Source organism: Ostrinia furnacalis, unplaced genomic scaffold (genome assembly GCF_004193835.3).
Source record: "Ostrinia furnacalis isolate ACB-3 unplaced genomic scaffold, ASM419383v2 OfSCF1316, whole genome shotgun sequence".
Lineage (NCBI taxonomy): Eukaryota > Metazoa > Arthropoda > Insecta > Lepidoptera > Crambidae > Ostrinia > Ostrinia furnacalis.
Window position 1 is genome coordinate 18,093 of NW_021131555.1, and position 24,121 is coordinate 42,213.

A 24,121-nucleotide genomic window follows, 5' to 3' on the forward strand; every position below is an offset into this window, starting at 1 on the left:
TGGACCACACTCCATACATTTTTGGTCATTGTCCTTTTCTAATGGGAAAAAAGCGTAGGTCACAGACGTCTTAAAATACTTTTTTTAAACTGAAGGTAACGAGGGAGGTTCTGGGTTCGATTCCCGGTCCAAAACTTTTTTGTTTGTTAGATAATAATTTACCACCCACATAGCTTCTGTGAATGCGAATCAATTGATTTATTTATGGACTGTTCCGTTCTTTTTTAGTTCTTTACTACATTTTTAAATAGATACCACTGAATCCGTATATCGTAAAATATGGGCTCACAAACATTGAATACTACAATTATTGTAGGTTCTATTTTATTGCAAAATCTATAGTTTTTTTTTATTATTATAGAATTTTATAGCTTAAATTCCTTACGGTGTGTGCAATAAAAAATGAAAGTATGATACAATGATGTCCACCGCTTTCTCTTTAGTTCAATGTGCGAAATAACCAAAACAACTTAATATGCAGAGGATACGCGTGAGGTTTGGTTTACCCACTCATTTTTATCATAAACTTGTTTTTAATATTGTGAGGATGACGTCGTGCGGTTATTTCTACATAATCGGAGGAGCGCTCACTAGTTTGCCTCAAGATCCGTAATTACACACTCGTGCACCATGTTTATATTGATTCAACTAGTCGACGTATAAATATTATTTAAAAAGTCTCCTGTGACTGTGAATTATTATTCAAATTAGCAAATTCTTGTGTATAATAGTTAGCTTTAGACAGTGACATTAAGTTCATAATGCAATACATAATTAGTGTTTTTATCGGATGCCTGTTGGCCGCTGCAACCGCACAAAATAATGACACAAAAACCTCGATTGGCTTTCCTGAGGTAGACGAAGATATATATTCAAAGAACAAAGATGTAAGTTCAGATTTTATTTTATTTTTATTAGTGTTAGCACTTATTTTGAACAAACCCTTTAACGCTGAGAAATAGCAATCAAAGTTAGGTACTATTTACGTACTTAGTTAAGAATTACAACTTCCAATAGAACTAAGTACTAAGTATGTACCTAAATATGTAACGAGTTTCCAGGTGCAATTCTTCTTACCTACTTACGCCTTAATTAATAAAGCTATTGAAACAGGAATATTTGTATACCTACTAAGAAAGTAATTGAAGTTTAGTTTACACTATCGTTGGTAGGGGTTGGTTATCGTAAAGAAAAGTTGATATAATCACTTACGTAGTAGTAAGTTTAGTGGAGATCAAAGTTCATAATTGATAAAAAATATACGGAAGGTCATGTTATACTTACCTAGACTCTCTAAACTTACCTACTCGTAACTTTTAAGTTACGATCCTGCTGAAAAGAAAACAAAGTAGGACTTAGTTGATCATTATTTGGGTACCGCCCTGACACCTAACAAAACATCCTGAATATCATTCAATTGTGTAGTGAAAAAAACGTAATTACAATCACACAAGTCCACAATAATTTCCGATGGTAACAAAAAATGCAAACAAAAATCAATTATCCACGTCTAATTCGTAATTTGTACTTAATTACCATGTCTATATTTTTTTATGAAACACAAGGATATAAATCATTGGTCCAAGAATGATAAATAATAAGTGCAAACCGTTATAAATGGTGATCTGAACTAACGATACCTCTGGGCTCAAAGGTCGTAAAGGACAAAGTACGACTTTTCAGGAGAAGCAAAAAACGATTTTTTATTTTTTTATTCGACAGTAACTTTTTTGTTTTTCGAGCTATTAAAATATGACCTAAGAAGAAAGTGCTAAGAATTTACAGCATTTTCCGAAGAGGTATTGAAAAATTGGACTAGAGCTGTATTTACTGAGATAGATTTCCTTTACGCCCTCAAAATTACATTAAAAAGACCTTTACGCCCCTCAAATATTCGTCCTAGGCAAGTTGCTCAGGACGTAAGTCTATTTTTATTTTACAAAACTACAAAACCAAGGTAATAAATGACAATTTACATAGTTTTATAGGTTTTCACAGGTCGTAAACGGAACATCCAGGTAAGGTATTATGCAAGGAAAAATTGATAATTTAGCTTAAATATTTAATGTTTTATGGTATTTGATATGTAATATACCATTTCTTCACATATTTAAATGAATTATGTTTGTTTTTAATGAAATAAAATGATTTTTCGTAGCTTCATAATTTAATGCACACAATTTTAGAAACTATTTAAGCAGAAGTTTTGATATCTTCGAACTGGAAGATACCATTTCCGATATAAGAGCGAATTTAGAAAATAAATATTATGACGCTTTTAAATAAAACTTCTTAAATGTCTACTTTTTACGAAAAGCCGAAACCAATTTGATTTTATTTATTTATTTCATCATTATTAATTTTTCGAAAAACTACAAATGGCGGACTTAATTCCATAGGGCAGTCTGTGAACCAGTTGACCTTATGATAATGCAGATAGGATAGAATTATTAAGGACAAAGGAAAACCAAACTAGTTATTCTAAATTCTAAATAGATTAAACATTATTATTCATAGTAGCTAGAAATTATGTTATTGTACTTGGTACAAAAGTAGAAAGGTTAAGTAAGTAAGATTACAAGTAGGAAGTTTTTCATTCCAGTAAAGTACATCCACTTACTTTACTCCTACATAATACCGTTTTTAAAAGCCAATTATTTTGTAGTATAAAAATATAACTTCGAAAAAAAGTGCATTCACGCTTTTTAGTAGATTGAAGTCTCAACTGACACTATATTTTCCCATGTTGTGTAAATATTTTTCCTGCTAGTTATATTTTATTAGCTGATCCAAATAACTTTAGAAACTATACTTATTTATTATAATTATTACAGTCAAAACTCAAAAGTGGTTTTGACCGAGGGCGTTAGTCAAAATTACTAGGAAATCATTAAAAACAATTGTAAAATGTAGCATTTTTGTGATTTGTGCAATGTGCATACAAAATAATGACACCTTACGGCCGGTTCACACATGTCTCCGTTTTACTGTTCCGTTTTATGTTATTGTACTTGACGAAAAAAAAACGTACACGATAAAACGAAACAGTAAAACGGAGACATGCGTGAACCGGCCGTTGAGGTACTACAGTAAGGTGACTTTTTTTTCATAATATTCTTAACAAATGTAACTTTTTCATTTTTTCAATTTTTATGATGACTATCCTACCTTAATTAGGTAATACGTTATTTTATAGCATGTTTTCATTTTCTTAAATCATCTTTTAAAATTATCTTTTTCCCTGACAAATACCTAGTTTCTTCAAATATGAGAAATAATAAAAAGCAACATTACTTTACCCGATGTGGGTAGATGTCATCATTTTATATGTACAAATCACATAAATGTTACACTCTAAAATAGTTTTATTACATATTTTTGATGATTTTTTATTTCTTTCGTTTGTTCCAAACGCACATACTTAAATACAATAAGAAACATCTAATAAATTTACCTTTTCAGTTATTTTAATATCCTCTCTTTGTAGATTTTTAAAATATTTGTTTAGATAATCTAAGGGCGTAAAGGACAAATTATTTAAACTTTGGTATGAAATGTTAGGTTATACGCCCAAAAATGTGTGTTTACTTGTTCTTTACTACCATAGTAACTATACTAAAAAATCAAATGTTATTTACATCCCAATTTTCACGACGAATTCTGTTTAGCTTATCAAAAATGATGGGTCGTAAAGGCACTTTTTTTGGGATTTTCGACAAACTAAATATACAGATCGATAGAGAATGAAATTCTGAGTAAAACTGTATAAATAACTCATTTTCGGTATTTTGTCCTTTACGACCTTTGAGCCCAGAGGTATCGATATGTATATTTAATGAATATTTACGTTTAGAAGAAAAAAGTAGGTAGGTAGGTAAGTACATGCTAACTTTTAGAGATAATATGGCGATAATAGTCACTGTCGTTTTTTGGGCTGCCGATTTCAGATGCCAGGGTCGGTAGTTCGAGTCCTATCGCCGGTGAACTAAATTGTGGTTTAACAAATTACTAACTACTTACCCTTACCCTTTAAGAAATCATGTTTTCTTTACAGAATCGACAACCTGTGTATATGCCCTCCACTTGTGCAGTCAATGAACTATACTACCCAGGCGATCAAAAAGACGACTGGATTTGTGATTGTAGACCAGGTATTGGCATTTTGATGTTAAATCTACATCTAATGTTAAATGTAATCTAATCGTACTTGAATTATTATGACTCTCGTATTAAGCGATTGGATAAATAATAGAAACCTCCGTTTCTTACAGCATACATATACCACCCACCGACAGATCAATGCTGGGGTGCTTTTCAACGCGGTCCATGCGCGCTTGGGGAGTACCTGATCCTGCCGAAAGACTCAGTCGTTCCGGTGTGCTCGAAGAACCCATGTAACGTGGACCAATACGTCTACTGGGGCAACCAATGCGAGCGTCTGGGCTCCATAAACGCATGCACCCACCTGTACCCGATCATGGCAGCAGTGGGTGTGAACGCTACCACATTAGAAGTCAACTGCGTCATATTAAATGTGGAATCGAGATTCGGCGAGGATCGACCAGTGCCGGTGCAGAAAGCGTGCAATCCAGGATCTAAATTGAGAGTCACTGGCAAATGTGATAAATAAATTTTATTAATTAGCTGGACTACGTCTATTTTTTAATAATTTAGGCTGGGTTGCACCAATATATTACTTTAACTTTAACAAACGTCAAAAATCTGTCAAACTCCATACAAAAACACCGGTTGACGATATCAAAGTTAGGTGATGCAACTCAGCCTAAGTCATACAAGTACCTTCCACCGTTGCGTTGCCTCCCACTATGTGACTACTTATGGATGAAAAAGCACTTTGGGCAGACTTTCTAGGACTCTACCATTATTTAAATACTGTTTTAACCTGCTGATACTTCACAATGTTAGATAGAAAAATAAGAAGTCATAAAATTAAGTAAAGAAGGAAAAGTTTATCAATGAAAACAATTTTATTACCATAAAAACGGCTAAGAAAATGGGCTCACATAGGCGCTGCCGCATTATCAGCACGGCCCGCATAATTGTCTAGTGGCAGCAGAACACTATTACCATAATAATAATGACGAACAAAATGCAATGTTTACTTTTTTTTTACTGAGCGAGTTATGTGATGGAATGGAAGTTTCTTACTTGAATCTACCTAATTCAGAAGCTTAATAAAGGGTCGTGCAACCCTACTTTAACAATAACAAGCGTAGAAAAATCTCTTAAACTTCATACAAAAAACACCGGTTATCATTATAGTTACGGTCAAAGTTAAACTTGAGTCTATTCTTGAGTAGATTACTTAATGTTTGGTCTCAGAATACTTAGGTCCAGAGAAAAATATGTCAGAAGTAAAACCGGGTCTTAATTAAACTGAAGAAGAAGAAGACTGGTAGAGAATGCCACCCGGCTTAAGTCCGCCACTGTACATTACTTTTAAGTGTAAGACATAAATACTATTATATTGGGTTAGCCTGTAACAATAGTCAATGTGTGTGTATGTAAATAAATAAATAAATAAATTTTATACGCAATTCGCGGTCTGTATACCTAGGCCTGAACATAACGACCAAAACTTTTGTAACATATTTTATTCATAAATTGACAACACCTTCGGTCATTTGGTGGTGCCTACAGCTAATCAATTGATTAAACCGACTCATGCCTACCCAAAAATAAAAGTAATTTAACGATTATTACGGCTTACCGAGGGGTTGATGCTTGAACTATGGAAACGGTATTCGCGTCCGACACGGTAACCATGGCAACTTTTGTGCCTGCACCTGTCACTGGCGTTTATTTACCAATTAGTTGATCGGATATGGAGTTGTCCACACGTCTAAATTCGATTTTAGTGACGAATTTAATTTATAAAAAATATAGCGCAGTTCTAGTTGATAGTTTGGTAACGAACTGCTTATGAGATAGGATGTGAAAGTGTTAACATAATAAATATTTAAAAAAATAAAACTATTAAGTGCATAGTGACGTAAAAGTGGACTTATTATGATAATTAATTTCGGTGAGTAATAAAGTTGGATGCAATTTTACCGATTCGCAGAAATAAGCTATAGTTAGTTACCTACTTTTGAAATGTAATGGCTATGTAATATTTTAACTTGATCAAGTTATTGACGTCTAAAGTAAGAAGAAACTCTATCCTAAAGTAAAAAAATGCAGAATTTTATGAAGTAGGTATTAAGTTATTATTTTAAAAGTATGTTTTTAACAGCATGGCACTTTTTTTTAACTTTGAAATTTCGCATAACGACCTAAATTAGTATGCTCCTATTTGACTAATTCCTAAACATCGATTGTTAAAAGTTGGTCGTTGGACTCGACCTGCATTTCGGTGCTGGGCCGTTTTACCGCTAACCATAAGCGACGTTTTATAATCATAAAAACCGGCTGGCTACGTGAGTTATAGCGACGGCCGGCTGATCGTTTAATTTACATATAAGTAATCGGGCGCGAGCTTGCCCTTATCGCGATCAATCACTGACCCAGATTCGCGCCCTGACCACCACCAACAGTTACCGAAGCTGATTAGTTCGACCTTCGCCACTTTACCCGCTTCGCCCGCATGGCTGCTGACCGCAATCTTACTCCAGATTTCCAAGATTTATGACTTATATTCTGGGTTTCTTGACAAATCCAGGTTAACTCGCTTTTTAAGCTTGACTTATAAAATGCTCATTAAAAGAAGAACCGTTAAATACGGTGAAAATAATACGAAATATAAACGTGTGTAGTGTAATAATGTTGAGCGCCACGCCATTTCTTTTGAAAACAATTAAAATTGTAAAGTTCTGAGATTCGTACGATGTTGTCTTTTGTTCAAGTGAAATAGAACTCTATCCAAGAATTTAAAATTCAATGTGTACCTATGGGTATGTGTGCTTATCACTTGGCCAATGACTCGCATTATCTTAAAATTAGTAGTTAATGCTCTTTGACATCCATCGTTGTATAATTGTTTTGGTTTAATGAAATCATTCAATCAATCAAATCAATTGAAATCATTCGTAACGAAATATTACATGAAGGTAGGTACGACGCACTACATAATATACTTATGTCCGTATCACCATTATTCCCTATTTTTTTAAAAAAGTGACCCCTGTGAAAACAAAACTCCTGTTAAGTGTTACCATAGGGGTCACTTAAAAAGTATTTTTTAAGGATTGATGGTGAAAATGGGCATTAGTATTCTGTAAAATTCAGATTATAGTAGGTACCTACCTAAAAACAAAGGTAACACAGACACTGCTGGTAAGATAGGTAAGTTGTAGGAAAAGTCCTTATTTTCATTCATTAGATATCCATTAGAGAATTCTCAGTAATTAGCATGGGTAATTTATGATGACAATATGTAGATAAGGTACAATAACTGCGTACACATTTCAATTGAAATCAAACAGGAAAAATCCTCGTAAACTGTTAAGCCCCAAAGATTAATTTATGGTAAGATATAAATAGTTAGTACTAAAAAGAAGTTGATTTATTATTGCGTGCCTACTTAGCTATCCATCATTTTCTGTAAAGTAAGTAAGTAGAAGGTACCTACAAAGAGATAAATGAGCCCCTCATAACTTAAATGGGCTCCTTTATTTTTGTACTGCTACCATTTGGTTCAAATTACCATGAACTTCTTTGAATTGAATATTGATAGAAATTCAAAACATTCAGCAAATGTTTTCGAACGAAATCTAAGACCCACCCACTGAATATTTAATTAGAAAAATTGCATCTTTGCCTAGAGACGAGGTAGGTTGCTTGGCAGTAGGCTATTCCTCACTAATAATTGTGGTGATGGCCTAGCAAACCAATGTCTGAGGGGGGACGCGAACGAATCCTAGAGGCAACTGGCAACTTTTAACATGTCTCCTGAAGGCATCGTCTGCAACTTCTAGGCACCTAGCCTAGTGGTTAAATTCCTACAGAACTCAATAGTTTATTTCAGTAAGGAATGCAGTTTATTTTTTGAAAGATCAAGCTGTCTTCCAAAAGGCAATATTCTTAAAATACTGGTTGGCGAAGTATCTCTGTAGCATTCACTCACCTTACAGGCTACCTCGTGGAAAAGAAGGTGTTTCTTAGATTTTTTCACGCGGCACGAGGTTGGACGGTCAGAGCTTGAGCCATGACGTGTCAAATCTTGACGTGGACGCGGTGGGAGTAAATATCGTCGGAACTAGGTCGATACACGGCCTACTTTGCACATAAATTACGCGCTTTACTTTCCATAAAATATATTAGAAAACAGCAGCGCTGGAACTAACCCATTTTCTGCATTTTAAACATCATTAGCGAAAGTTCAAAACAACTTCGTCCACGCTTCACATTTTTAACTGGACAAGTTGTAAAGTGTCTAACAACTTCTCCCTGTCCTGTAAGTTAAATGTGTTTGTAAACTTTAAATTTATTAAAATAGTTGCGTAGTTAAATAATGCTTAAGCTATCATCACAAAGCCACTTTATAAGCCCTTTATACCCTTTATAAAGCCAGCCTAGCCAGTCGCCTAAAAGGCTTTCCACTATTCCGATGACAATCCCCGTTAATGCCAATTGGAGCATTTGGAGCTTATAATGGGGATTATTAATCCCCGTTATACTTATTAGGATTTTATTTCTAACGGGGATTATTGTCAATAGTGGAATAAGCCAAACTTTCTAAGTGTCTTACTAAAAATTCAATATCGAGATGAACGCAGGTTCGATTATACGTTACTAAGGTACGTTTATCGTTTGTTTTGTACAGTAATTTCTTTACTCGGGTAAAGCATTGATGTTTACAGGAAATAACTAAGGTATACTGTAAAATAACGGAAGTCATAATACTCGTAAGTCATTCATTTAAATAATAATTATGACAAAACACGGATGACATTCTCGACGCGGGTTACCTAGGTTTATTCACTTTTAGAAACTCGCTTGCATCATCCTGATTATTGGAAAATAAATACCGGACCACTGAATAAATAACTAGTATGAAGTCAGAAGAGTGTTTACTTTAAAGACCAATATTAAGGGTTTAAAATAATATAAATGTAATTTCACAAATCGATTGTCATTTAAAACTCTGCTTTAGCTAGTACGTTTCGAAAATCCTTGTTGTACCTACCTAACCTAGACAGGAAGACGCAGAAATAATATCTGCTGCAGAATCCTTATTTTTTCTTAAAGGATACAAATATTATCGTTTTGGGCTTTATAAATTGGTCAATGTCACTTCTTTGTGACTTCATATTTGTGATAACTAATTTGTAAAGCTAGAGTGAAGTGAACTAAGTGAAGATATCGCGTGGTTATGCGCCGTCTTGGGCGAGCTTTAAAATGCTTGCACGCTAATGTTCTCGTGATTTACTTCATCTATAGGTACTCCACAAACGGACAGCTGAGTCCTATGTGCCACATGTCCATTTTTGTTTGCAAAAATTTTCATACTAAATTCAGCTATCTGAGTCATTCGGGGTAAGAGAACGCAGTATTCCACTAATTGACTCTACAATGTAAACAGTACCAGTATCTAGAATTATATGAAAACTTAAAATAATTCTTAATTACTTTTTTTATTCACATGAAATTGGGTGAGACTCTAAGCTGCAGCGACATTGGCAAACCTGTCGTCAAGATATTAAATAAATGCTGTGAGTCAGCGCCACTTTATGATTTCAAGCACTGAAAATTAGGCTCTTTTGGAGGGAGATAAATAGACTGAATCGGAGACCACTACTAAAAGTATAAAATCGTCAGAAAATCACACTTGTAATAGTTTTGACCGCAGATCATGGTCAGATTGCATTTGAACATTTAAGTACAGAATCGCTGAAGGAAAATTGAAAATTTGTATAATTTGTTACCCTCAATAAATCTAGGGCAGTAGGTCAGATTTGCTTCAGATCAAGGAACAACGGTAAGGCACGAGAAAGGGCTCCTTTAATTTCTCAAGTGGGCCAATGCGAATGTGCGGCACGCAACGCCTAAACACAAATAGTATGTTAAATATTTAGTACGAAACAATTCCATTTGCTCGTTTAACAAGCATTAACTTAATTACATAGAAGTTATACATAAATATTATTTTATAAGTCATAAAATATTGTGTAAGTAAAGTGCTCACCGAATTTAACGTCGAAGGCTATCTATTATGCAAGCCGATTTAGGAAATAATGCGCAAAATTGTAGAGTTACTCATAGATAGATGTATATTCTGAAGTTTTCAATTTTAAAACTACAATGATGATGTTACAAGTGATTTATGAAGATAAATTCTCCAAAAACTGATTGCTTTCCTATTTATAGAAGAGTGGAAACAATTCAGTTTTAATTTCAATTTTCTGAATGACTCAAATTGCTCACTGAGTTTATTCTAACGCAACTCATGCATCAAATATTTCTCGTATACCTATTTCTCTTTTTCACTCATTTTTTTCGGGAGGAAAAGCTCGTATTGTTTGTAAAATTATTAAAAGAAATCTTGTCTTAATACCAAAGTAAATACTTACTTAGTGAACTAATACTACTTGACTTAATTAGCTATCCAAATGGGAAGTAGCGAGTTATTCCCAATACAAGTGTCTTTGACTACTTACCAGGAAGACTCGGTAATACTTAACTCTGTCTGTATACAAGTATTTTTGGAAATAAATGAATTTTTATTTTTTATTTTATTTATTTAAAGTTTCAAAACCAGTCTCGTAATCAAATCGCATTTGACCTACCACTTTTTTTTATTTTGAATATTTAATGCATGCAATTCAGGTAGGTACTACGTAATATTAGGCAATGGTGTAACATGGGCTCTAGTTATTGTTTTTGAAAAGCTTGTTAATTTCAGGGATATGAGTTTATTTTTATACACATTTGTTTATATCATAACGTCATACTTAAGTTACTAATCGCTAGACAAATCGAGCGATTCGCCGTAAAGTTAAAACCAAATTAAAGCGTTGGCGTTTCTTTCTTTATAAGTTTGGTCACGATTACGATTGAATCACGGTCTACTCATCTGTAAGTTTCTACCGACTTTTATTATGTTAGTGTGATTACAATCAGTGGTAGGACAGGGTGGCGCGGCTGACGTCACGCGCCCCCAACACGTAGCGGTGCCCAAACTGCGGCCCCAACCCTTGCCTAACCACCGTCTAATAGCGGCCATATTAATGTGCTGCCAGCCGAACACGATCCCCATAAATCAGATATCTACACATGAATCCCAGCAGTCAACAGCTCTTCGTATATTGGTCACCTTGAACAACCAAAAACACGAGTGACTTCGGCCAACTCTTGACATTTCATGATCGCATGGCGTTACGGTCTGAGTGTTGTGATGACTAATGGCGGGGAGAGCACGCTTACAACATAACTTTGTACATAGATTTGTCCATTTCAAGGTTAACTCTAATGATTCCTTGTAAGGAGAATTTCTTTAATTTTATGCTACAGTAGAAAGGTTATAATCATTCTATTAATTTAAAATATCGATTGGATTGTTTCTTTTTGGACATCACTTAATGCTTTTAAGGCAGTTGACATTACTATACACTGATTACTTTAATGAACTCTTACGTTTTCCTCATACCAATTGTTCATTAAACCGTTGGACAATAGGAAACACCGTGAATATCGCAAATCTAACAACCAAATAACCTTCCTGTTACGCGGCCCTACGTCTATTTATATCATTGAGCATTCAACGATGTCAACAATACATTAGAACACAATCAAATTTTGCCATAAGAATAAACGAAACGGTGACCTGCTTTTGTGCACTGAGGTAATAGATTATGTGTAGTGTAGGGCGGGCGGGCGTTGCGTGTCGCCCTCCGCCCAGCGCCGCCTCTGTCCGAGCGGGCAGCGCGGCGAGGCCAGTCGGAGCTTCGCGCCCTCCGCGCCCGCTCGCCCGTCGAGCTCGCCAGCGGCGCTCGAGCTCGGCCTCACACATGCCACCCTCACTCTAACACTATCTGTTATGGACAAGCGCGCCGCCAGCGGCCGGGGCGAGCCCATCCCGAGCATCCTCAAGAAGCCCAAGAGCCGCCGCAAGGGCGACCTGGTCGACAAGAGCACTAAGATCAAGCGGGAGAAGGTGGAGGGCTCCAAAAAGGGAGGTGATGCCAGCGCTCCGCTCCCACAGGGCTGCACGCCTCTCATGTACGCCTGCCAGCAGGCTGACTACAAGGCCGTTGTCGACAATCTCAATAAGGACGTGAGTTCATCGTCATCACTCCAAATCATTGTGATGTTCCGTTAGCTGAACCATTTAGAGCATAACGAGAACTTTGGCATGAGATAGTTATCAATCAAAGCCACTCTATCACAAGTACAACCAGTAAAACATGTACAATAATCACCCACATTTTCATGAAACACACGGCTTAGTCGATAAAATTTCGGAGTAGATGAGGGTTTTAACTTATAGCATGACTAACTACTTATTATGGAAGGTGTTAGAATATGAAATCAGAAAAGCTTAGTGCGAGCGAACCGAAGCACGCGATGTTGCCGCCGCCCGAAGACGCGCGCTTGTAAACAACTCAATGCCGGCGAGCTGCACTGAAATGTTTCCGTCAATATTTTTACAACAATTACTCGAGACCTTATTCGTCCAAGCTCGAGACATGTCGATTCGTGACTGAGCCTACGTTTATTTTTACCTTAGACTTATAGATTCCACGTAGGTACTTACCTTCACGAATTCAGACATCACGAAAAACATTTCAGTAAGTAATTCCCATTTGAAATAGAAATTCAGACGTTGAGCATACATATTTACGTTTATGCCGAACTGAAAACGAAAACACCGAAAAGGTAACATGTTTTCGAAGAAATGCACCGAGAATGAGGGGTGTTGGAATTAGTAAAGAGGGGGAATAGCCAATCAATAGGTGTGGAATCGACTGCCTACACAATAGCGGGGGAACTGCTCCCACGAGCGAGTAGTGACGATTAAATCGACGCCCCCTGTCTAGTACCACGTGTCTGCCTACTGTATCAACCTGTTTGTCTTGTTAATAATTTACGATCCAATAAGTGCGGGTCGACGTACGTTGCCTTAGCAATCATCATTCATACATGTTTCATTTTCCGTTAGTCATTCGTCTTCTTCTTTATTTTTGGTACAAAGCTGGATAACGGTGAATTTATTTATACGTTTTTACTTAATGCAAATTTTATTCTTTCTGTCGTGGTGGGATGTAGTAACTGAGTCAAACTTTATTCGCAGTACCTATAGCGCAGCTTAATACGAGTGGACCGGCCACGAACCGTTAACTTGCCAGGAGGACGTCTTCCGTGTTCACAACTTCACATGCACGAGAATCGAACTTATGACCACCGAATCAAAACATCTACCATCACTCTCTTACCACTAGAACTCGAAGCCATCAGAGATTAGACTAAAATATTCTGCTAGAAGAAAAAAGTAAAATATCCTGGTGAAAAACCTCTCCCAGAGTTAAAGAATTTGACACAATGCAGTTAATTTTTCGTAGCTATTTTGAATTAAACATATAATTCTGGCTCCATGTTAATCAGTGAACATGGACTTTTCACGCCTTAGCCTTACGACTCTTACAAGATACATACCTATGTATATGTACTCCTGATATTTACCTACTTAGTATTAACATTCGCAATGATTTGCCACCAGCCCGCATCAGTCCGGGTACGTGACCGCGGCTTGCGGTGCGCGCTGCACTACTGCGCGTCGAGCGGCGCGGGCGCGTCCCCTGCGGCGCGCGCGGCGTGCGCGGACCGCGTGCTGATGGCCGCGCCGGCGCTGGCGGATGCGCGCGATGCCGACGGACTCACGCCGCTCCATCTGGCGGTGGTGCACGGAAACGTGCCCCTGGTGCAGACGCTTCTGGCGGCTGGAGCTGATGTCAACGCGCGCGACGATGAGCACCATACTGTCGTGCACTGGGCTACAGGTATCACTATGTTCTAGCCATCTACATACTCAGCAGGACAAGTTCAGTCTTCAGTGGCTAAGTTGTTTATCGGTGGCTCTCCTGGCTTCACAGGAGTTGCAGCAGAGAAACTAATGATTATTTGTAGCAAATCTACACTAATGTTATGTCTGTGTGCATAATGAAGGATATATACTCTCTATTCATTCAGATGTTTCACAACCCCTGGTGTAGTCTTCTGGGAGTCATCGAGTTTATACGAGTTTATGTCAATATGTACGAAAAATGATCAGTCTGCATTGCCTTTATCGGCCTACACATTGCCTACTTACTTGAAATTGTAAAATCAACACCACTCTATCACACCTACAACTTCATATGTGGTCGATATACAGAATATAGGTAGAGATTTCCAATAACACCTAGCAGCCTAGTTCAGACAGAATCTACTTACGACTACGTTCATTATGTGAAATACAATCAATACTTTGGCGACGAACACTAGTTACAATCCTGAATATTAAAGAGGACATTCAACCTTTTACTAGTGGACATCCTAGCCTCGCTAAGTTCATCGTCACAATCCTAAAAATATGAATTATTTGAAGCGAGATAAAGAATAAATTAAAATGAATCACACGTCATGCTAAGGGAAAACCCGATGTTACAGGTGATTTTGGACCTCCATCCAAGTTAAAATTATTATTAAATAAATACACAAACACATTGATTGGTATATTTCTAATTTACTTATAGCCGAGGAAAATCAATGGGTAAACCCCACTAGAATTAGCGTGACGTCACTGATTCTAATGAAGCACGACTTCGAATCAACGTCCGCATGCCCAGAACCGGTTCGGCTGAGTTATCAGCTCTTGCCTCTTAATGACGCTAAGTCAAGAACATATTAATGGCTGGAGGGCTCTATCTGTGTCTGCGGTCGGGCGCGCATTAGGACCCGATAGTAAGCTGTTCGGTTAAGGGCCTTGCAGACCTTTCTACTCAATCAAAAATAATGATATCAGTTCTGAGAAAGATTTCGCATTGTATTGTGGTAATAGAGACGGGGTCAACTTGTCGAGCTTTGCAAACATGGCTGCAGCGTACATACAAACATTTGGCGTAAAATATTTACTCTAAAATTCCAGCAATAAGACTCTACATTATTATATTCCGAGAATCATCAAATTATTGCTAACCATGGCAGTGTGGGTCAGATGACATCATCAGCACATCGGAAAAAGGCTGGAAACAGAAAGCAAAGACATCATTACACGTAGTAGGTGGGTCAAAAATACTAATGAAATTCATGACTCAATAACTTTACCTACCCCTTCGCGCATGGTTATTGCTTACATGCTGTTGATACCTTGAGATGGACCTTATGTATTTCCAAGTTTAAACATCTTAGACTGAGTTGCACCATCGTACTTTAACAGTAACTTAAATCCTTATCAGGTGTTTTTAGTATGGACTTTATCAGACTTTTGAAATTTGTTAATGTTAAAGTAAGATGGTGCAACCCAGTCTTAGTTCAACGACTTGCTTCAAAGCTTAAATACACAATTAAACGGCTGAGGGTTCGGATCCGACACATCGGAAGGTCTATATGGCCCGTAATTCTGTTATCTAACCGGTGTCACTCAGTGGCGTAGTGTTGCCTTGGCGGTTATCGCGCATCGCCGCGGCTGACGGGCGGCGCGCACGCGACCCATTAGTTACTTGTTCGCGCGTCAATCTCCTCATACATCCTCCTCGTTGCAGGAGTTAATGCTCAGTTGACATATTGGAAGTCCTAAAAGCTTTGGAACCACACTTTTATTACTTAGTAACTAATCGCTTGGCCAAGAAGTTCATAATGTAGAGCGCAGGACTGTCATCTTTACGATAAATGCATTTAAGTATGTAGTCGTTAATAGGTAATAACATGTGCTATAAAGCCTGAAATCCAGTAATCATAGTGGCTCTGGCTCTGGCTGGCCACTAAGTATGCTGATGGACACTGTAGTTGATAACGCCATTGTTATCAAATGATCTCTGCTGCCAGCGACAGATATAATACCCCGAGGTCGGAGGTCAGGCTTCCGCTTTAGCCTCGAGGAGACCCTGTCGGACATCCGTCTGCATACGCGCGGCCTTCACCTTCCAGCTTGCATGAGACAAACGGCTTTCCTGAGACCAAAATAAACCTTGCCACATGTGAAGGCCACATACCTAACGTGCGTTACAATAAGCTACAAAATGTACCGCTACCTACTTAAAGTTTTAATAGACCAAACCACTAACTTATTATTATGGCATAAAACTACTAATGAAATGAGAGATTATGATTTAGTGTTGCATATCTTCAGATCTAATCTGTGGCTAGGTTCATAAGAAATGCAATTAACTAAACAATATAATACACCTGGTCTACTCATTACGAGCAAGTTAAGGAAAGTCGTTAAAAGTTTTAAAAATACAATATGTACTATAATTGCTTGCGGTTTATTGTTATAGCTTGCGTCATTTTGCTTGGACGAGTACCTATACCTAACTCTAAACCACAGAATTAGGTCTACCGTTACATATGCTTTGGATAATAATGTTATGGTCCTAATACTATACCTACGTAAGCCATTGGATCGTAAAACGATATTTGATTGCCGCAATAAGAGTTCTGAAGTTATGGACTTCGAAATAGGGGGGATGGTGGGCAGTGACTCAGAGAGGCACTAAGTAGCATTTTAGGGCGGAGAGGGAGTCCGCCGGTATTGAGCGGCTAGGAAGGTCCCGCCCTTGAACTGTCCGGCTGGCCGGCTATCTAGGACTAACTTATTAGGAATAGTCAGGCCAAATGGCCGCGACTAGCTGATGAGTCAATGTTTTATGCAAGAACTTGGGGCGAGGTTGGGCAAGATTACTTACCTAGCTGTCTACGATTACAATTTGTTGTACCTACATGTAACGAAGACAGCATCAATTATCTTGTACAGACACATCAAGATGGACCTCAAGTTAACAACAGAACGATTTTTAGCTAGTCGTTTTACCTAGTAGTAGTAGTTTTACCTAGTCTGATGTGCTGTCGACTGTACCTCGGTATAATGATACCTTCTTCTTCATCGCAACGATTTATGACTGCAACATTATGACATTGAATAATTACATCTCTCAATCATATTGGGGCTACATCTAGCTAACATCACTGTGACACGAAGGGCTGAAATAAAAGTTTATTTGTTCATTGTGCGGGGGAGGTATAATACCGCCGTGACACAATAAGCTGAAGTCATAGATTGTTTCAGTTTGCGGGGAAGTGGGGGCTCTACGCGCGGTGTTAGCAGCAGGCGCGGACCCGGCGACGCCGGACCAGCACGGAGGGTACCCGCTGCACTACGCCGCGCAGATGTGCGGAGCGCCGGCGGCCACTGATCACCAGGTATGATTACCAGTTCATTAGAAATAGCTTCATTCATTCTGTCGTCATCGTCATCATCATCAGGTTAAGTAGGGCTCACTGTAGTAGCGTAACTCTCTCTAATTTAACAGAGACAAATGGAGGATTTAGCCATCAACACTTCCCACGCTAGCCAGATTTTTACGGCATCCACGAGAAGAGCGGGAGTGATTCTATTCTTCTCTGTCAGAACCACAGGGAGATCCAGTCATCTGTAGGATTGTTTTTGATTTGTTTTATACATACTGAAATAACATAAACCAGAGTTATTCATCAGCGTAATAACTTTTAATTAAATTCGATACGATCCAATCCATCAGGCACAATCAGAATCGTGGGTAGTGTATCAGGATAAGGAAAACGAGATATAAAGTAAGTACCTACTAGTTGAGTATAATTAACGCTCACATGATAAAAACAGGGTTTTATCCGGTACTTTTCATGAAAAATTTACTTACCTACTAGTTGTACTCGTATGTGTAGGAAGGAACCCCCTTATACAATCATAGGTAGGACGTAACCACTTACACAGACACTTTTACTGCATTTTATCAATGAAATTGTTATCGTTGGTTATTATCCGCCTCCGCGTTGAATGCATAAAGTTAATACATATGTTACGGTTAATGTGATAAATTGAAAATTATGAATAATAACCGGTTATTATGAATAATTACCGACAGTCGCGGTAAAAGTGATGAATTAATCACATTTAACAGTGATTATTTAATAATTCAACCTTAGTACTAACAAATTACTTAAAAGAGAACAACATCTTGTGTACGTGCTCGTGTACAGTCAAACTTTTGAACGTTTTGATATCATATATTAATATAATTTGGCATAATGAGTTTGGAATGTTTCTTGCATAATATTACTTATCCATCATGCCTATAACATAATGTTTTGATTTAAAGTGAAAAATAGGTTAAGGTGAGGCGGGGGTGGCCCTTGGGCCACCTCTAAGCCGCCTATTTAGTTTTATACACACACTAGCTGACCCGGCGAACTTTGTTCCGCCTTAATGGCAATAAATAACGGGATAAAAAGTATCCTATGTCCTTCTCCTGGCTCTAAACTACCTCCCTGACAATTTTCAGCTAAATCGGTTCAGCCGTTCTTGAGTTATAAGTCGAGTAACTAACACGACTTTCTTTTATATTTTATATTTTATATTTCTATGAGAAATATAAATACTTACTATGTCCAGGTAATGAGAATTGAAGGAGTACGTACTATACGTAGTAATTAATCTAGAGCTCTAGTAAATGCACTGATATTCCTTTAGAGTCGAGGCGCAGCATTAGAGGTGCTGCGAGCTTTGGTAAAAGAAGGCGGCGCGAGCGTAGAGGTGCGGGATGCAGACGGCCGCACGCCGCTGCTGTGGGCTGCTTCGGCCGGGTCCGCCGCTGCTGTCCTGGCGCTGCACCAGGCTGGCGCCAAGGTCGACGATGCTGACAGGTGACTTTACAAATTGTGGAATGTTAAGGTGCGTCCAGATTATGTAACAGTCTGGACTCACCTTTAGACGACGTTCGTTGATAACAGTTGCAAGTCAGTATTTAGTGGATGGATGGTTTGGTTTGTAGGACAAAGATTCGAGGACCGAATGTGACGTGGTATTTAGATAGGTACTATCAGCTTTTATGTAGATGTTAATGCTGCAATATTACAACTTGGCGTTGCCAAGTGAACTCTCTTGAAAGGCTAAAGACTGCACTTTAAATTTTACAGGGACGGTCTCACAGCCTTACACTGCGCGGCGGCTCGCGGCCACACTGAAGCTCTTGAGACGCTAGTAGGGCTATGCGGCGCCCGAGTAGACGTGGCTGATTCGCACGGCTGCACGCCGCTGCACTATGCCGCCGCGCTAGGCCACGCGGATGCAACCTCTGCTCTGCTGCAGCACGGCGCTGACGCGCATCGCCAAGACCGGCGCGGACGCAGCCCGGCTCACACGGCAGCAGCTAAGGGCCAGATCGAGACTGTGCGGATATTAGGTACTCTTTTACATACAACACTATATTTATACTCGTAAAAAAACAACACATTACTTATGTAAAAAAACTTTCTTCACAGGAGCACGAGGCGCAAATCTCTGGCTCCGCAACTCAAAAGGAGACCTACCATTACACGAGGCTGTAGCTTCAGGCCGTAGAGAACTAGTAAAATGGCTACTAGACGGCAGACCTTCACAGGTTAACGCAACTAACCATGAAGGACGCACACCTTTGCATATAGCGGCAGCCACTGATAACGCCGACCTGTGCCGGCTATTGTTTGATCGCGGCGCGGAGGTCAATCCGGTCGCACGGTCGTCCAAAAATGAACCGTTGACACCTTTAGACTGTGCGACGACGCGCGGCCATAGATCGACGGCCAAATATTTACAAATGCATGGAGGCATGCCCGCTTCCAAGTTAGCAAATACTCAAATTGTTATAGATGGTGCTGCAATAACAGCTCTACCCACGCGCCGAGTTACTAGTACTAAAATTGATGTTCGAGATAGAATAAGAATAGAAAAACGCGAGGTAGTAGAACTATCAAGTCCTGCTGCAGAGAGACGTTACCTTAAAGATAGAAGCGAAAGTGAATCTACGGATGATTCATCTTCTCTAGATCGAAAAAAATCTAAAAGAAAATCAGAACACAAATACTCAGACAGGCATCATGGACGTCGAAAAAAACTTGTGGAAAGTCAAAAAAGTTTTAGCGATGGATATGATAGTGAAATCGATGGCTATGGCAAGGAAGTGAGCAGACATAAGCACAAACGAAGCTCTAGAAAAAGTAGATCAAGGAGTGAACCATCAAGAAGTCATGATAAAGTTAAACAACGTCGAAACAAGTCAGATTCAGAAAATTCATCTGGAACGGAAAGTTATTCAGAAAAAAGAAAACAAAAACGACATCGTAAGAGAAGTAAAAGAAGGTCTAGTTCTTCTGAAAGTAGCAGTTCAGAGTCAAGTGAACGGCGTAGTACAAAACGTAAAGGTAAAAAGACATCTATTCACATTGAGCACGACGATGAAAAGCAAAGTGTTAATATAGTCAAGTATAAAAGTGTCGATGCAAGTCTTGAAAAACATGATAATGCCGCAATGCCTGTAGAAACTACCACTACCGATGAGAAACAAGAACAAACGAAAGATGACAGCCAAGCTATGAAGAGCAAGACTCAAAGTGAAACTGAAACGGATACACTTTCTGTAAAAACCAATATGGTTGTAACTGAAGCTCAAATACACATGGAAAGAGAGTCTAGCCAACATGGTAGTTCCGAACTTACAGTGACTGTTGATTCATCTAATAATGTTTCAATAGAAACTTCAAATTTATCACTAACCCATAAAGATTTAAATGAAGAAAGAAAGTCACTTGAAGAAAAATCTGGGGATACCACAGCAGCTAAAGAAGCTGTTGTTAATGAGGCAACTGCAGTTTCGATTGATCAAGCACAACAAGGTAATGAAGCTTCATCATCTGTTGTAAAGGTAGAGGACAAAGAGGAAGAGGTTAATAAAAAAGAAGAAGAAGCTCTGTTAGATAACAAAGAAAGTAGTAAACAAGAGGAGGATAATCTAAATACTTCACTAGGCTCTAAAGAAGGTGAAAATTCTCTAAAAACTGAACAATCCCAACAAGAATCCCAAGATTCAAGTAAACATACTGACCATACTCCTTTGAGTGGTAATGACGGTAAAACTAGTGATTCCTTGAGCACTTCACCGTCTGAAAGAATTCGCAAGAGATCATTTCAAGTATTATCTGGCCCCGATGAAGCCTTGATGCAAAGTAAAGATATGTCCGGTGAACTGAAAACTAGTTTGGATGCTCCAAGTATTGAACAAACAGAATCACAAGAAAAAAGTAGTTCGCCGATCGTTTCGTTCGCTAATAAAGATGAAATCTTTGAAAGTAAAGATTCCGACAAGCAATCGGATCATTTGATGGGAGAATATGTTGATCATAATGTATTAGTCCCAGGAATGGATAGCTTAGCACCTGATGAAACACAAAAAGACAGCAGCGAGAGCAACATGGCAAGTTCAGAAGATAAACGCAAAGAGTATGCTTCGACTACTGGTAGTAGTACTGAAATCAGTCAAAGCGTAGACAAAGGCCTTGTTACAATCATTGATGGACAAATACCTCCAGAAGAGCGTGCAGTTCAACAAGTTATGATGGAAAATGGCTCAGAGGAGTATAATATAAATTTACCATTATCAGAATCACCCAAACGAACTAGAAAGTCTTCCAGAGATAGTCAAGCAAGTAGTAGAAAAAGTAGCATTTATGAAACAGAAAGCTATAAAGTGCTTTCTGATATTGCAAGTGCGCCAGAAGTTACTACAGGAATTCTGAAGAAACCTAGTAAAATTGAAGACGGTTCTATAGATGATGAAAAAGATACTTTTGAAAGAGATATTGCTCGTGATGGTTCATTTGGAAGAGTTCCTAGTGTTAGTGATAATGAAATCTACAGTCAATCTGAGGCAAATGGTCGGAGAAAGAGATTTCGTAAAAAAGGGCGCACTAAAAGTCGAACTACGATAAGATCAAAAAGTGAAAATTCTGAACGAGGATACGAATCTAGCGGATTAATGGACTCTGGTTTTGAGCCTAGTCCTCGGGCATTACAACGACGCATTATGAGTCCTCGTCTTGCTGCTTACTATCAGCAAAGAAATGCAAGTGGAAGATATTCAGGGAAGTCTGATAGCAGAATCCCGGTGCGGAAACCAGGCGATAAACGAGCCGTAGACATGAGATCTGTTACCCAAAGAATCCAAACTAATATGAGGAGGTAAATGATTTTGTTATAATATATTTTACACAGATAAGTTCCCTACCTATGATAATAATATTATTATATGCAATGATGAAACGTGTTTATTTGTTACAGATACTACTGTGAGAGAAAGATTTTTCAGCATTTACTTGAACTCAAACGGTTACAAATAAGAACTGGCAAATCAAATGAATCTGTACTCGTAAAACGAGCAATCGATGAGTATAATAAATCTAGCTTAGCTAGTGTCGGGCTTGGCCCTTATAACAACCCAGATTATTCTTTTAGCAGTTTCGAGAAATTTCTGTATGACAGTTTGAGGAAGCTACAAAAAAGTGGTAAAAAGCACTTAGACAATTTGCCTGAGAGGCCTATAGAGTTTGACTATGGTGAAAGCGAACTGTACAAGATGAGTGCTATTCCAGACAACCCGTGTCTTTGCACCAGCAAGACACATCGATGTTTCCACGCCGTTCATGCGTATACTGGCATACCATGTGCAGCTTACTGTGAGTGATCTCATTTTTCCTGAAACAGAATACTGTCTAATATTATAAATATCGTTTTGGTAAAGCATGTTTATTACTGTTACACAATTTATTTCTTCAAAACAGCTTCTTACAGCGTAACATAATGGTTATTGCATAGTGGAAGATTCGTATTCTTTTGCTTGTAATGAAAAATCAGTTATTTATAAATTTTTTTCAGTACCTTACAAATGGGACCATCATACAATGCCAAAGCCAGCAACAGCAGGTCCAAGCACCAAATCCAAAGGTTTCTTGCCCAAAATTAATTCGAAGCCTCCGATAGGTTCTGGCAAAGCCCACGTGACGCTAGAAGTATCCCATGGCAGCGAAAAGCAACTGATAGCCTTGCCCGCAGAGCGATTGGACAAGAACAAGAGGTATTACGTCACGTTTACTGTTAAAGGGTCCGAGCCACCATCGGACAATGACAACGCTTCACCCAATGCTACAGTGAACTCGAAGGGTGTAAGAAGTGGCTAACTGTAGGAATTTCCTGGAAAATAATTGGTTCTATAAGAGGAAAAAATGTTTTATTGGAGTTTTAACCTGCAGCTGTCCAAACAGGAAATTACTTGTTCCATATTTATTTTGGCTATTCATTAAAATACACAACTACTTCGGAGGTACTGTGTAAATACTTATACGTATACGTAATTATTACTCACTGCCAGACGGAACAACGTGTGAAGTATTATTATCGACTTAATGGATATTCATGTGATTGTAATTTAGTCAGATCTTCTAATTTACAAAGGTACTAGGTATGCACAAAGTTGATATGTATTATAAATAAAATATGTGATTAGACTGAGAGAAAAGAAGCCGTCCATAAGCAAGTCCTGCGGCAGGATATATTTATTTTTTTAAATGTAATATAGTATAAAAGGTCTATAAATCAAAGCAAAGAACTGGTTGGTTGTTTCCATCCCGTTCCCATCGACAGAAGGGCTAAAGTGTATTGACCAATTTTAAACTTCTCACAACTAAAACTACTTTTCGTGGATTCGCCCTTTGAGACTAACGCCCGTATTCATAAACGATGCTTGCTTAAGTGAAGCAGGAAATCGAACGCACAGCGTTGAATAGAGCTCTGTGATTGGTTTGTGTGTTACCCTGTGCGTCCACGCGTAATGTGAGACCTCATAGTAATATTTGTGAATACGGGCGTATGAATCTGTCGTTTGGTGGAGTTGAGATTACCTTAGATAATACCCAAGACCGTTTTATTAAATATTATGTATCTATCTTCGACATAAACTAATATAAATTGTGTAGTCTTCCTGTTGAACGTTACTAAGATATTGCACAAAGTATTATTTTTATGTATTCTGTCTCTTGTTGTTAGCACTGAAAATGTTTGAATAAAATACTCAGCAGTGTAAGTAGATGATCGAAAATAAAGTTTGAAAATAAGAATGCG

At 38.2% G+C, this 24,121-nt stretch overlaps 2 protein-coding genes across 5 annotated transcripts; both read left to right on the forward strand.

Annotated features, from left to right (window-relative positions):
- Positions 1–558: 558 nt before the first annotated feature.
- LOC114352307 (uncharacterized) lies at positions 559–4,649 on the forward strand. The gene is made up of 3 exons (XM_028303853.1): positions 559–887; positions 4,055–4,151; positions 4,272–4,649. Exons 1-3 carry the CDS (start codon positions 762–764, stop codon positions 4,628–4,630), a joined length of 582 nt encoding a protein of 193 aa, XP_028159654.1. The 5' UTR covers positions 559–761; the 3' UTR covers positions 4,631–4,649.
- A 7,314-nt stretch (positions 4,650–11,963) lies between these two features.
- Positions 11,964–24,114, forward strand: LOC114352306 (ankycorbin). 4 transcript variants are annotated; one of them, XM_028303849.1, is made up of 8 exons: positions 11,964–12,235; positions 13,679–13,958; positions 17,225–17,358; positions 18,665–18,837; positions 19,111–19,376; positions 19,456–22,186; positions 22,286–22,680; positions 22,880–24,114. In XM_028303849.1, exons 1-8 carry the CDS (start codon positions 11,999–12,001, stop codon positions 23,179–23,181), a joined length of 4,518 nt encoding a protein of 1,505 aa, XP_028159650.1. In that variant the 5' UTR covers positions 11,964–11,998; the 3' UTR covers positions 23,182–24,114. The 4 variants fall into 4 exon arrangements, with proteins under 4 accessions (XP_028159650.1, XP_028159651.1, XP_028159653.1 ...); XM_028303850.1 differs by lacking the exon at positions 11,964–12,235 and having other exon boundaries at positions 13,816–13,958; positions 17,215–17,358; XM_028303852.1 differs by lacking the exons at positions 11,964–12,235; positions 13,679–13,958 and adding an exon at positions 14,873–15,220 and having other exon boundaries at positions 17,215–17,358.
- The last annotated feature ends 7 nt before the right edge of the window (positions 24,115–24,121 follow it).

What these genes read in the sequence shown, in the direction of transcription:
- LOC114352307 (XM_028303853.1), top strand. Translation starts at nt 762, where the DNA reads ATGCAATACATAATTAGTGTTTTTATCGGATGCCTGTTGGCCGCTGCA. An exon ending in TATATTCAAAGAACAAAGAT is followed by an intron (nt 888 to 4,054) that starts GTAAGTTCAGAT and finishes TTTTCTTTACAG; the next exon opens with AATCGACAACCTGTGTATAT. An exon ending in GATTTGTGATTGTAGACCAG is followed by an intron (nt 4,152 to 4,271) that starts GTATTGGCATTT and finishes CGTTTCTTACAG; the next exon opens with CATACATATACCACCCACCG.
- LOC114352306 (XM_028303849.1), top strand. Translation starts at nt 11,999, where the DNA reads ATGGACAAGCGCGCCGCCAGCGGCCGGGGCGAGCCCATCCCGAGCATC. An exon ending in TCGACAATCTCAATAAGGAC is followed by an intron (nt 12,236 to 13,678) that starts GTGAGTTCATCG and finishes ATTTGCCACCAG; the next exon opens with CCCGCATCAGTCCGGGTACG. An exon ending in TGTCGTGCACTGGGCTACAG is followed by an intron (nt 13,959 to 17,224) that starts GTATCACTATGT and finishes AGATTGTTTCAG; the next exon opens with TTTGCGGGGAAGTGGGGGCT.